Raw genomic sequence first — 15,215 nt, forward strand, 5'->3', positions numbered from 1 at the left:
GTGGAGGAATTAATACTCCTCGTCCTCGCTCGTCGGATACTAATCTCATTATGATCCTTTTTTGCAGTCGATCACACACCGGAGAGCGTCCCTTTCAGTGTGACGAGTGTGGCAAATCTTTCCCGCTGAAGGGCAATCTGCTGTTCCACCAGCGCAGCCACACCAAGGGCCAACCGATGGATCGTCCGTTCCGGTGCGACATGTGTCCGAAGGATTTCATCTGCAAGGGCCACCTGGTATCGCACCAGCGGTCGCACACGGGCGAGAAGAACCACCACTGTCCGCAGTGCAGCAAGTCGTACGTCGAGCGGGGCAACATGCTGCGGCACATGAAGAAGACGCACCCGGACGCGGTCATTCCGGTGCTGCCGAAGCTGCCCCACATCAAGGTCGAACCGAAGTCTACCGGTAAGTGAGCGAATGTAGGGTCGAACTTTTCATTATTCCCTTCTTTATTAACCATTCAGCCTGCACACACATAGTGTGATGTTGTGTTTTGTAGTGTAAACGTAACGTTGCTTGGCTTGTGTGGTTGTTTTTTTTTTTTTGTTCATCATTGCCAATTTGACCCTCAGTTCGTTATGTTATTTTTAAGTGTTTGGTTCTTATCCTTGTTGTAGCACGTGTGTATTGTAACCATTTTATGTTGTGCTTCTGTATTACTTTCGCGCACTCACTGCGGTTTCGGTGCGTTAATACACCTTTCCTATTAGATTTGTTTTTCTATCTCTCCCTCTCTTTCCGTACCGAATTAAGCGTGTACAAGTAACAGTAGTTTTAACGTTAGGATCTATGTAATTTTGATTTTGTTTCGTTTTGTTTGCCGACTGTAGCATCTTTAGTTAATTAGGATATGTTATGCCCACGTTTGATTTGTGTGATCATTTAGAGATGATTGGAGTGAAACAACGGGGCGCACTCTGTGCGATAAAAACAAGCGTGTGTATTATTGTAAATTATTTCTTGAAAATGTATAATAGATAAAAACACGCGTAACTAAAGGTTGTGGATAATAGCGAATGAAACAAATATTGCTAACCATCTCTAACTTACACGTTTCACTGCCACGTCTCTAACGCACAATTCGGTTTTTGCAGTAATAGTACAGTCCTCTGTTGGATTGCAATTATTAGCCCTTTTGTGTTGCGAAGCCGCCGTAGTGATGTATTAGTTATACATTCATTTGATCGATCAACGATCATGCTCTCCTCTATTAAAGCTAGGAAAACACTAATAATTGGCAAAGATGATCATCACCACTTTCTCGTTTGCGCTGTCGCTGTGCTGAAGTGAAGATTACTTTGCATAACCTTTTCGCGGCACCTTTACGATAGAAAATTGCTTGAGTTTCAGTTTTGGTAGTGTTCCTCTTTTCTTTTGTCCATTCTCTCTATCTCTATCCCTCTCTTTTTATCTCTTTCTCTATCTTTCTTCCCTCACAAAATTAAAAATATGTTATCTATATATTTTCCTTACCAATTAGAAACTAGTTCAGTAAACACAGTTGCGTCTTATTTGATTTTTGTTTTCGAGTTGATTATGCGTGCTTTAGAGTTGATTCCCTATACTTACTTCTTTTTATCTATTTATTGAGTGTTTTTTAACCGCACGTGCAAACGTGTTCAAAATTACTTTCTTAAATTTCCAAACAAAAACCAATAGCCATTGTTTCGGTTGAATGTGAATTGAGATAATGCCCGGCCCGCCCCTCCCGAGAAAGAAAGCGTGAAATGGAAAACGAACCTTAAACAAGTCATACCCACACGTATGATGAGGTGCATGCATTGCCATTGCATTCGGACAAGTCCCTCGAGCGATCCGTGTATATATATATGTGTGTATATGTATATCGTGCTGTTCGCCAACGATAGAATGCAACAATATGACATGAGAAATGGTACGGAGGGGCGGACAGATTCGATGGAAGAGTATTATTAGGAAGAGAGTCGAAACCAAAAATTCTAATCGATAAAAATTCCCTGGCCTTTCGGAAGAGTGAAGTTGTTGAACCAAGATTTCACATGAAAGTAATAAACACGAGACACCACACTACTTCACTACTACACATCCAACCGCTCTCCCCCCACCCCCTGGAACAACTTTTCGGCCCCCCCAAAAACGTCTCGGAATCCCTTGCAAAACCCCCCAGAACATCTGAAAACCCCTTCATGAAACACTACAAAGAATTTGCGAGAAACATTCCCATCAAAATTAAAACAAGCCCCTACACGTACACCCCCCGCCCCATACACAACATGATTGGATAATGTAACGTTGAATGAGAAAGTAATGTGAATCTTTATCCAACAAAATCAAAACCAAAAGAAGAAGAGAAGGAGAAGAAGAGGCTCAGTCGGCATGATAGCGATAACACAGAGAGGGAGATAATCTATTTTATTCTTGGCTAAAGAGAAACCAAACCAAATGTTAGCTTCTGTTTCCATGTTACTTACGCAGAGAAAGCGCAATCATATAATGCTGTTTGTTATACTCAATGTTTGTTTTACGTACGATTGGCAAAAAGAGAGGAGGTGCAAGATAGCAAATTTTTTGTATCGCATTTTGCTGCTACCGTATTTGGTACTGCGCTAGCAAATTTATACACATACACACAGTTGCAAAAAAAAAAAGTCAAAAAGCATCCATTCATTTTGTGCATCCCTATACTATTATCGAGTTCTTCGTGTACATGTACAAAGTATTATTAACATAATGAACGAGCTGTCGTTGAAGATTAACGATGCGGACGTGTTGAACAAGATAATGAAGACGATCACGACACAGTGCAGCTCCTCTGAGAGGAAGGAAATTGTTTAAAACATAAGCAATACAAATGCCTCTAATTTGGGAGGTGTTTTGTTTTTGTTTACACCGTTGGTTTTTATCCTCTGCTATGCAACTACATTTGGATGCAATTCATTATCTTGTATCGATCGATCTAAATCGCTTCTCGCTCTCACCGTTCGATCATACCGTTCACTCTCTTTGTCTCTGTGTGTCACTCTCTCTCTCTCTCTATATCTCTCTCTGTCTCTCTCTCTCTCTCTCGTTATGTCAACTCTCTCTCTCTCTCTTTCCCAACTCAGTATCTCAGCCCGCGTCCGTGGTGACGTCGCCGGCTCAGGCCACGTCAACAATAACGTCGATTATCTCCAACAATACTCATCCATCGCAGCATCATCATCACATTCAACCGAAAATGGAACAGAAATCTCAGATACATCATCTTCCGCTTCCTCATCAGCATCCAGCTCACCAGCTGCACCACCACATCTCGGCGGGCCCCCCGCCGCCGCCGCCATCGATGCATCTGCCGCCGCCAAATCCGCAGTTGGCAGCGCTCGCCCTCCATCATCAGGTCCAGCAGCATCAGCAGCAGCAACAACAGCAGCAGCAACAGCAGCCGCAATCTTCGCCTTCAACGGTACGAACCCAGCCATCCCCTCGTACATCACATCCGCCGCCGCCGCATCCACAGCAGCAGCAACCGCAGCAGCAGCCGCCGCCGGAAAGCCACCAGCAACAGGGACCGGTCCCAGCTGGACCCCTTCCACCTCAGCACCATACGGTCCCGGTTACTATTATAACCCATGCTGGAAGCATTAATCCGGCCAACATGCCGGTGGTGGACGGTGGGCCGGCTAACGGTCGGGTCGGGGCGATCCAGATGCATCATCTCGCCGCGGCCCAGCAGTCGGCCGAGGAGCATTCGGTGGTTTATTGAAACAGCGGCATCGGTGGTGGTGGTAATGGAGGCGGCGGTGTCAGCGTGGGCGGTAGTACTGCTGGTACAGGAAACAGCAGCCGAGGTGGAAGAGCAAGTGGCGGAGGCGGCAATAGTAAGGCAGGAGCGACAGCATCAGCATCCCGTATCGGTAATATAGAGCTGATTGTGCCAACGGTTACCACCGCGAGCGGCGGCAGTATGCTAGCAAGAGCAAGTGCCACCATCACCGGCAGTAGTAGTGGTGCTAATGTAGTTGCTAATCATGCGCCCTTGCTTCTTGATCCGCCACATGTTGCCACCGACGGGCAGCAGGAGTATCAACATCCCATCGCGCTGATGCCTTTGCTGCAGCAGCAACAGCAACAGCAGCAGCAGCAGCAAAACCTTGCGCAAGCACTGACGCTGCAACTGTCACATCAGCAGCAGCAGCAGCTATTCAAGTCAGAACACAACAAAACACTAACCCAGCTGTAGAATTTGATGTAATAATAGCGGAGGTAGAGGAGGAGGATCAATCCAGATGGAGAATAAGCAGCTTGTTTTCATTTTATGCTAGTGTTAACTGTGAGTTTCTATAACTTCTTTTTATTGTAGCATACATTTTTATTACGGTTTCTCGGTGCAGTTGAATTTGTTTGTCGCGCTTCTACCCCTTGTAATGGGGTAGCATTCATGCTGCAGACTGTGCAGCGCAAAAGAGAATATGAATTAAATGCGACATTGAAGCGAAACTTAACGTGTACACGTCGAGTGTAGCTCAAATTTTGGCACACACAGTAAGAGAGATAGCACGCTGGATACTATTTCCGGTTGGGCAAAACGAGTGACTAGTACATAACAAAATCAGCTTGTGCAGTCAATATAAACGAGACTCACAAACACACAGTCAAACACAACAGTGCTCGATTGGTTCAAAAACATGATTGAAAGGAACTTGTTTACAGTGAGTGACAAGCAGAATAATAATTGTTTAAAATTTGTTTTCTTTACTTTTTTCCAAGTTGTTGTGTGGAAAATATAACAACCATGAGGAAAACACTGCACTCGAAAGGAGGAGAAACACACAAAAAAGTACAGAAGTATGCAATTAGTAGTTTTAAAAAGTAGTGAAGAAAAAAAATAGTTCGTAAAGGGATGAATACGCTAAGTTTAATAAACACAAAACATAATACATAAGCGGTAGTGAGTAATAAAACAAACAATAACAACAACAAAAAATACACAAAAAAAGGATGAATTACACAAACCACATGTGCAACGTAAACATGAAGTAACAAACAATACCAGTAAATGAAATGTACAGTTGTGTAAAACAAAGCAGAAAACTGTTTAAGAAGAGGAGATGTAAACGAGCATAAATATTAACATTGTATAATTAAACGCAGTGGTGTGTGTGTGTGTGGTGGGCGTTGAAAGTTAAATAAGTATAGCAACGAGTTGGATGCAAGAAGCTCTCGTCTGTAATTAAATAACAAAACATGATTTAAAGCAGATACGAACAAACGTAGATAATAGTGCGAGCGGAGAAGAAAACAGAGAAAAGAATGTGCAAAAAAAGAAGCAAACACAGTTTAAAAACAAAAACAGCTGCAGCAAACGCGCGCGCGCATCTCTTATATTAGGTGCGGTGTATTTTTTTAAATGTAACCCAACAGCAGCAGTACGGGCGTTTGTAGCAAGCATATGAAGTATAAAACGTAGAAGTAAAATGTGAGTTATTGAACTAAAATTATATACACATAAATCTATATATATATATATACCAAGCTATATCTTTATATATATACACAGATAGAAAACTCACAAGAAATAGGTGAAGCGCGAGCAGAGCAAAACAGCAGATTTGTGGTCGCATTAAAAGAGAGAGAGAGAGAGAGAGGGAGAGAAAAGGTACGAGATAATAACTAACCAGATATACAAAACAAGTCGATATCAAATATCGAAAAAATGCGCGATACTAAACGTGTTTTACATGTAAAAAACACAGACACAAACACACACTCACATTGCAGGAGCATGTGGGACTAGGATGATAGTTGCAACAAAAAAAAAAAAAACAAAACAAAACAGACAGATTTCGAGGCGACATTTAGCAACACCCTTGCCCCCCCCCCTCCAACCAGCCTCTACCACCACAGAGAATCATTTCCTGCGCGCTCTTGTTCGTTTCTGCGTCCTTCACTAGCCAACGCAAGGGAAGTGGCTCGGGTAAAAGCACCCTGTTGCAATTGCAGAATTGTTGCTCTTGTCTTAGACAGTTATACCTTACTCTACCCACTCCCACTTCCAGAAAGGTTATTAATGCAGGGCCCCCATATATTTGCTTTGCCGGAACGCAAATCTTTATATAGAGGTTTACATTCATATATAAACTTATACATATATGTGTGTAGTGAAATGGAAACAAAAGAGAGGAAGGGGTTTGGTGTTCGGAACTATGTTCTGATTTTAACAAAACAACAACAACAAGATGTAGAAGTAAAAGGTAAAAATAATACTTTCGGTAAAAATAAATGGCAACAGTGAAAATGCAATGCGGGAAAACAAACAAACCACACTCACCAGAATAATTACACAAAATCATGCAAATTATAAGATCGTTCAGTTTTGCGTTACATAATACGCACTCTGGGAGTGGTGAAGCAGCAAAATTAGTAAAATAAAAAAAGAAGAAGACCCATGATGAGAATCAATACTTAATCTTAACACAATTGTTGAAATAGATGAAATAGTGTGAGAAATAAACAAAGTAATCTTAAACAAACGAACAGCAGTAATGGACATGTAGCAACAGCACGCGCAAACACGGCAAAGGGGGTAGCATTTTGCTGTAAACGTGTGTATGTGTGTGTGCGTGTTTAGAAAGAACCTTCGCCAAACCGTTGTGGTGGAATAGGAGGGCAAACATCAGTCACACCGGGTGTTCTAGGAGAAAACAGTTGACACACTAGCGCAATCTCTCGATAGTACGTACCTACTACTACACATTACTGCAATGACCGATCAATCAACAATGCTCTCCCCCAGCCCCGTTGTGCTATGTCGGAGCTGTTTTTGGTTAACATCCTTCTTCCTACCCGCTCCTTTTCCCGTGTGCGCACTTCAGCGAAATACAAATGTAATAGTAGTGTGCTAAAAGTTACAAAACCGCGCAGGATGAAGAAAACAATAGCATAAGGAAAATTCAAACACCGTGTAGTGTGTAGAGATACTGTTGGTTGGGGGGAAGAAGACTTTTTTTTACATACGTTGTTAAAGCTGCAACAAAAATTGAACCCCTCTTAATGTAGACCACAGGTTAGAGACATATACCATGCTCCCTAGTGGTTTTATGAAAGTGAAACATACACACATACAACACAAACCTAGAAACGAGAGAGAGAGAGAGAGGAAACTCAACTTTCGCGGGTGGAAAATAGTACAACTTTATTTAAAGTGTTTAAGGTAAAACGAAACAAAGTAAATACAAGTGTAACATTTAACAATGTTACAACAAGCTGAAGAACAGTAGCGAAGGAGAATAGAAACGAAGTGGAAAGATAAATTTAAAGAGGAAAAACACACAGACACACACACTGGCTTTTAACGTGATTATACGATAAGAGGAACAATTCGCGTACAAGAGAAAGGGTACACTAACACATTTAATACAAACACACACACACACACACACACACACACACACACACACACACACATCCACACTACATTAATAGTTGTTTTTGAGTTTGAGAATCTCAGCTGTGTCTATATTTAACCAGGACCCACAATTCTTTCACAATCAACCAAGAGAAGGATAACGTTGCGTTGTGTTTTGCGACTGATGATGATGATGCTAATTTCATTCACATATTGTGCTATCATTACAATTTCAATCCATTTACACAATAGAAGCATACAGTAGTAGCTTATCGCCTCACGCATAAGAGATATAACCATAGTACATTAAACAACAACAACAACAACAACAACAGCAAGCAAGCAACAAACAGAGCCAGTACATTATACTACAATAGTTTCGTTCTCTCAGTGTGTATCTGTAAGGATAGATTTAGACGTCGTAACCCCAGTTTGCTGTTTTTCTTTTACAATAATACACACACACATTCACACACATTGACACATTACACAATAGAAAATAGAACCAAACAGCAGTACCATTACATACCTACCTTTTCATCAAACACCAACAGCGAAACCAGGAGAATCGTCACCGAATATCTGGTGATACACACTCTGTCACTTGCTTATAAAAGAGTAGATAGATGTAATGCTTCTTCTGTGTTAAGCTTTGTCTATTACAATAGAGATATCAATAGAATTCTAAGCTATCACCACTAATACAATACGATAGGGACACACTCATACCATAAAACAACAAGTAAGCCAAACCAATTTTACAGTAAACTCTACAATCAATGCTTCACCACAACAGCTACAACAGAACAGACAGCGTTCTCAAATCAAAACAGTATCACTCCTTCATATAGTGTATCTTGTATCTGCACAAACTTACAATAGGCTCTTACAACAACCAACAAGCATATAGTGTTGAAATAATTGTTTTTTTCCCCGTAATAAGACTTCATGGTGGGTCGTTCGGGGGTCAACGATGCTTGCCAATGCAATAGAAACAGAGAAAATAATTTAAACAATCACGTTTACGTTTTTCGATCCTATTCAGTGCATTTTCCAACACACATCCCTCCTTTAGTTTGTTTATACGTGCTTCTTGCGTGTGTCTTAGTTTTGAAAAGTTGTTTAAGATTTCCTAAGTTATCTCACGTCTCAGTAAAACGCGTCTTGGAAAACGGGAGAACAAGAACGAATGTGTACTTGTGTACTTGAACTTGATAGATTGATTTCAACACGACTATAACGACAACCACAACCAAAACCAACCAACAAATCATCACAAACCTCCTAATTACCTTCATCGATCCCAGTTTTCTGATACTAATGTTAAAAGCAAATAAAACAAACAAAGTTGCGTATTATGAAGAAAAAAAACAAGCGAAATACGTTCCTTTCCGTTGTGATACTATAAAGAGCAAGGGCGACAGATTTGAGGGCAATGTTTCGATATGATGAGTGTGTTTGTGTGTTTGTGTGATGGGGAGAGGGCAACAACCCCTTTTCCCAGAAGCGAAAAGATTAAAAGATGAGAGAGCAGTAACGATCGTACTACGTGAAGCAAGGTTTTATTTGGATTTGGATTATTTGTTAGCATTAGTTGTATTAAACAAAAAGATTGCAATTCTAATCCTCTTTTCATCCCTGTTGGTGATGTGTGACACGCGCAACATCAATGCTTTTTTCTTGTTTGTTTTCGTTTAACTCAATCGAGTGCAAACTTATTTTAGCTGAAATAGTCTATATTAATATAGTTAACGATTTTATAAAATCATTTTTTCATATATACATGTATACATATAGGTATGTTTTTATGTATGCATTATTAAAGTCTTTCTTTTAGTTTGTTTTAGTAGCAAGAGTGGTAAGAAAATCTGTGTGTTTGTTAAGAAAAAGTCGAATAACAATGGATTAATTAAGCGTAACGCCAAGATCAAGAACACGCACTGGTGAGCTCATCATTTCATGAAACCATCCACAATCATCTAATAAAAGAAAAAGCGAGTTGAGTTAAACTAAATACAAAACATTGTGTAATATGCGTATCGAAGAGATGAGGATATCTGAACATAATTCATCCTAGATGAGCACATCATTATTGCGAACAAAATTGAAATGCTGAGTGTGTAAACGTATTTACAGTAACACCAAGATTGCAGAAATTGCGCAAAAAAGGGTAATTATCTTTCTTTTACTAAATCATCGCACAACTTGTAAAATCTGAAGTGTTGGAAAGTAACTGGTGAGAAGAGCGTAGCGAAGTTTGAATGATTGTGCTCGTTCGGGAACGTTTGTAATTCGTAATATGATTGTAATGCAAAAGTACACAACAGGTCTGAGTAAAATATGTAGTCTTTACGCAAACTTACGCCATATTATACAAAGCAGCTAATGAAGTGGAAAGAAAACAAAAAGGAAGGAAGCAAAAAGAAACGCTGAAAATTGTTAAGTCGACAAAAGGAAAAGAAGACAAACTGAGGAATATGATAAGGAAAGGCAAGGATATGAAATTTGGAAACTAACAATAGAGATGAGTCATATAAAAAAAACAGTACACTTTATGAGTTGTTGTTTTTTTCATTTATTTTATCGTGTTTTATTCTTATTCTGTTTTATTGATTTACAAATTGGTGCTATTTACTAAATTATTTTTTATTTTCAGATATTTATATGAATTGCTGGCGGCGCTAAAAGGATGTATTATATTAACTTTGTTTGTTCTAATTTTGAGAAATTATTTTATTTATTTTTACATCCTAAAACTTGAATTTCAGTTTCAGTACCCACAACAAGCGTAGTGTGATCGTCACTGATTTCCAATCAACGTCGTATGAGAGTTAAACAGAAGTTGCCGTACGGAACTTTTCGAAACAATAGTGCCCACTCTAGTCAATGAGATGAGAGATTTGTGGTTTTTACTTTTCCTCCCATTATATTGGGTTGTATTGGGGTATATTTTGTTTTTCAGCAAACACCTAGAAAGTATTCATTTACCATTTTACCACAAGGAGACATGTACAAAAGTAGTGGCATCCTTAGCACATTTTCACAATGTAACGAATGTGCAAGAAGCTACATAATAACGACACAACATGTTGTACTTGTAATATGTTTAGTTTGTTGTTAAGTTGTTATAGCGGATGTAAATACAAAGAGAGGAACAGAAAACATGCAGAAAAAAGGAAGAAGTAATGGAAAAATGGGGAAAAAGGCAAAATTAAAATAGCCAGGACGAAGAAGTAAAACAATAAGGCAAAAATAAACGAAAGAAAAATGTGGCAAAAAATGTAAGTAGCAAAAAGATATCGGATTCAGTTGAATGATGGGGCAAATAAGAGAATGAAGAAACATAACATTATTGTACATTTTTGTCAACTATTTGTATCCTTTTTTCTCACATTACATACTTTTTAGTAAAGGGTGAAACAATTCACCCTAAATTATGTTGAATGGTTTTTTTACAACTTTAATCTAATAAAAACAAAACAATACCTAGAAAGTGATATGAAAAAAGACAACGTTTTTGCTGCCACTCGTGTGTGTGTGTCTGTATATAAACGAGTGTGCAGGACGAGAGAAGGAAATGAGTAAAACAAACGAGGAAAAGAATACGAGGAGGAAGAAAATCGTGTAATTTAGTAATAACAGAGAACTAACACGTAAGGAGGAAGCGTTGGTGTTGCTATAGTGATTGCAGTGTATGTAAAAAAAAGCATTCGGGATAGGAAAATCGAGACGGTTTAAGCATAAAGCAGGCTGCGTAATTGTGGTGATCTATTTTTAGCAGAACAAAGTCGTGCGGAAACGAACTTCCGGAACGGATCGAGCGCGGAAAATCGAGCTGAAGCGGGAGAGAAAGGATCGAGCGTAATAAGTATTAAAGGAATTCGTGCTTGTAAATAAGGAAAAATGAAGCTGTGCACAACCAAAACTGGAAAATCTTAAGGACTGCTGTGACTGTCTGTGAGATTCAGTGGAAGGGAAGTATTGCAACAACCACATTATACAATTGTGTGTGTGTGTCGTCTACGCGTTCTTGTGTTCAAAGCTGAAGGCAGGTGTGTGTGTATGAGTGCAAAAGAAAGAACTCTACCAAACGAATACGAGAGGATATTTAAAAGGGTCGAAGGGCGAAGGTGGAAAGAAATTGTGAGTAATTTCCTTTATTTTACACTATTTTACAATTTTACTTTTCAATTACGAGCTATAGGGACAGAAGTGAATAACAATAAATCCGCATAGAAGAGATGGGAAAACGTATGTGTGTGTGTGAGAGAGACACGGGCGCAAATCAGTATTTGGCCGGCTAGAGCAATATTGAGGGACCGTCGAATAATAATAATAATTATTATTAAATAATAGTGTTCACAGCAATCTTTTAGCCGGGAAAGGTGTGAGATACGAAACAACACACACACACACACGAGAGCAATGGAAAGGAGAACCGCGAAACGAACACAAAAGGAACAGACAAAAAAACACACACATAAAAATCTTTGCATACAAATCATGTGTAGCATAGCTGCATTTTATACGAATTTTCTATTTAAAAAAAAAGAACGAAAACAATTGGACAGACGCACAAACACACTTCTTTTACACTTGCTTCGGGAATGGTGAGCAAGTTTTATTTTTTGAAATCGTACGGGTTCTTCAAGCAAAAGTGAGGTTCAGAAGAGACAGAGAAAGAGAGAGAGAGTGAACCGGGTGATTTATTGCGATTTTGTACGGAAATTAATCGCTGGAAAACGGCCGATAACAATTCGCTTATATTTAATGTGTGTGTGTGTTTGTATGTGAGTGTATAGATAAGGTGAAGGATGAAGCAGAAAGAAGTGTGATAGGAGCTAAAGATTATTTTATATTTTCTATTGTTTCGCTTGATTTCATTGCCTATGCTATTTTGTGAATTCTAATATCAGGAAAAAAATGCTTTGGTTGAAGTTTTCTCTTTGTATGAAAAATTCTTGTAAAGATAATGTTTTACAATGTATAATTCAATAATGGAGCTGTACCATGATTTAAAGATAGAAATCCCTAACATGTTTACAATGTATGGAATTTAGTTTAAAAGGTAGCTGAAATTAACACACAAAAAAACACACAGCATACATATAAAAGCAGGGGAATGATGATAAGACTCAACAGCGCATTGTAAGGAAAGGGGGGGAGGGAAGTAGTAAGGTAAAAGAAATTAAAATGTAGTAACGCAAAATTATTCACCATACACTTTAGCGATATTTCGATAAAAGAAGAAAACAGAAAACAAGGATTGGAGTCACAGGGGACAGCAGAGAAAGGAATGAAGAAAGCAGTTTAGATTGGAAATGCAAAACATTTCCTAATCGTCTTGCCTCCGCCGCCGCCGAAAGAACATGTACACACGCTATCGTAAATGTGAGTAGAACAGCAGTAATGATCAAAATATGAAACATAAAGGATGAGACCAGCAACACACACAATTAAACAGACGTAAAAGGTTCTGGCTTGGGGAAAGTAGAATGGAAAAAAACAAAATAACCCCGTTTTTTGTATTTAGTTAGCATAATTATGAGTTTTCCTTTCCTTCCAGCAACACTTGATTAATATATCAGAAAAGTATTAGTTTGGAAAACAAAACACAGGCTTGTAACAAACACAGAACAAAGCATCCCAATTCCGCTGTAAAGTGAAAGTAAAAAGCTTCCCCCTTGAAAAAAGTGCATAAAATAGTAAACAAAACAACCGGTGCAAACAGTCAATGGAACAAAGGAAACAGATAAGAAAGATATTTGCAACACCAACACTAAACAATAGGATACTATAAACCGAACCGTGAAGAACCTGGATTGTGGGCAAAGTAATTACCTGGCTACACACAATAAAACTAACGAAGCGCTAAAGCAACAATAATGACACACTGACTCGTACTTCTTCCTACCCTGTAAACGGAACACAGTGTTTGTACATCTCGTAAAAACACAGCAAACAAAAACCTTTACACCAGCTTCAATCAATGCAAAAGGACAGGCTAAGATGTGTACAATATAGAAAACAAATAACTAAACACAAAAGAGCAGTAAATACACTTACCAGAGTAAGTGGTTGTAGCAGCAGTGTAAAACTAAACAGTCACCCATTAAAGAAAGGAAAAGTAAGCAACAAAACCACAACATTATTGTGAATGATAACATAGAAACATACCAACTAAACAGTAAACCAAACACAATAATAGTAATACATATACATAGCAAGCAGCAGTAGAAAACGCAAAGAGGTTTACATGCAATACACAAAATGCGAGACATAAAACAAAAGAAAAAACAAAAAAGATAAAGAATATGGCGCAGAACTTACTTGTAAGCCAAATTCCGCATACACCTAAAAAATGGGGAAAAAATGGCGCTCTGTGCGTGGCAAGTATGAAATAAGTGCAGAAGATATATATTTTTATTTCTTTTTTATACGAGCATAACTAGAGGCAGGGTGAGTGGTAAGGAAGAAATTGAAGGAGAAAACCAGATAATAACAATAAAATAACGACAAAGAGAAATCGCAATAACAGAATAAAACAAAAATTACGCTGGAACAAACAAATCCATGTTACAGCTGGATAAAGAAGTGAAAAAAAACCTTGCAAAGGAGGGAATTTTTAGTTAAAGTGTTGCCTTTGTTTTGTCTTTGAACCGTAACAAGCAAGCAAAACCTAATAGTGTATAACAAAAGTGGTACAAAGTAAACCCAAAAGATGCAACAAACTGCACTCTCAGACACATGTAAATGATGAGACAGAAAAAAATAAGTTTAACAGAACATAACACGAGAGCTAGTTCGTTTTATTTAAATATGATTTCCCCCTCAGTTAACTGTCTCTTGCTATAAACCTGCTCTAGATTACTGAGCTAAAGCTAGGCACCACTATGCATCACACTTCACTTACTCAACAAACTCCCACAAAATATATATACATACGAACAGCTAGAGGAGATAGAGAGTAAAGAAAACACATGAAAAATAATGGAAGAAAATCGAGGCAAGAAAAAGGTGACTACATTAAAAAAACACGTACAAATATTAACTGTACACACAAACATGTCTAGTGGTAGAAACAAAACAACAGTAAAGTATAAAAAAATAAATACGCAAAACAAAACAGAACAAAAAAAAACAAACACGGTTAGATGCCAAATGTGGCAAATTGTAAGTAGCAAAAGATTTATTGTGTGTGCCATCACCATCACCGGGAGGACATAGCGTGCGCGTCGGTGTGAGACTAAAAAAACGGAAAAAAACAACAAAAGAAAATCGTTCAAAAAACAATCAAATCGAATGTGAATGACAAAGAAAACAAAACAGAAAACACGATTGGAGAGGGGATTCATTCAGTTTTGTGTTTGAGTCCTTTGCTCCTCCTCCGTTGCTAGAACGATAATAATAATAATAATAATAATGTGTCCCGTGTTTTAGACGATGGCGAAAAGATAAGATGTGCTGTGTTTTTAATCTTTTGGTTTTGTGCAGTTTGGTTTTACATGATCTTTTTTAGGTTTGTAAAACAGAATAGAAATGAGAATAAAAAACTAAATAAAACCCTGTAACTGCAGCCAGAATAACACAACCTGTATCCTGTCTCTCCCCGCCCCTTAATGTTTCAAACTATGAATTATATGATCAAAATTAATAAATGTTTTGAATACAAGGCGTTTTATGTTGTACTGCCACTGTTGCCATTTTTATCGTGGCAGCTGCTGCAGTTTTTATTGTGGTAGAAAAGGTGCAAAAAGTATTGAGAAATTGTTATTTTTACGATCATATTCAGTATGCCCGTTTTGAAAATCACGTGGTTGATGGAGGCGCCTTGTACGTTACGTTATTG

General features: G+C 38.5%; 1 protein-coding gene across 50 annotated transcripts in view; it reads left to right on the forward strand.

Annotated features, from left to right (window-relative positions):
• LOC120955220 (zinc finger protein 271) overlaps window positions 1-12,769 on the forward strand; it is a 68,345-nt gene extending 55,576 nt beyond the window's left edge. For 49 of the 50 annotated variants that reach the window (XM_040375852.2, XM_049609218.1, XM_049609230.1 and 46 more), the window contains 2 exons: window positions 68-408; window positions 3,087-12,769. In XM_040375852.2, coding sequence (XP_040231786.1) covers window positions 68-408; window positions 3,087-3,724 — 979 coding nt within the window. In that variant the 3' untranslated portion in view covers window positions 3,725-12,769. The remainder of the gene's footprint in view (window positions 1-67; window positions 409-3,086) is intronic. The other variant, XM_049609246.1, reaches the window with a different exon arrangement.
• Window positions 12,770-15,215: the final 2,446 nt, after the last annotated feature.

This window comes from Anopheles coluzzii, chromosome 3, assembly GCF_943734685.1.
Source record: "Anopheles coluzzii chromosome 3, AcolN3, whole genome shotgun sequence".
Taxonomy (NCBI): Eukaryota; Metazoa; Arthropoda; class Insecta; order Diptera; family Culicidae; genus Anopheles; species Anopheles coluzzii.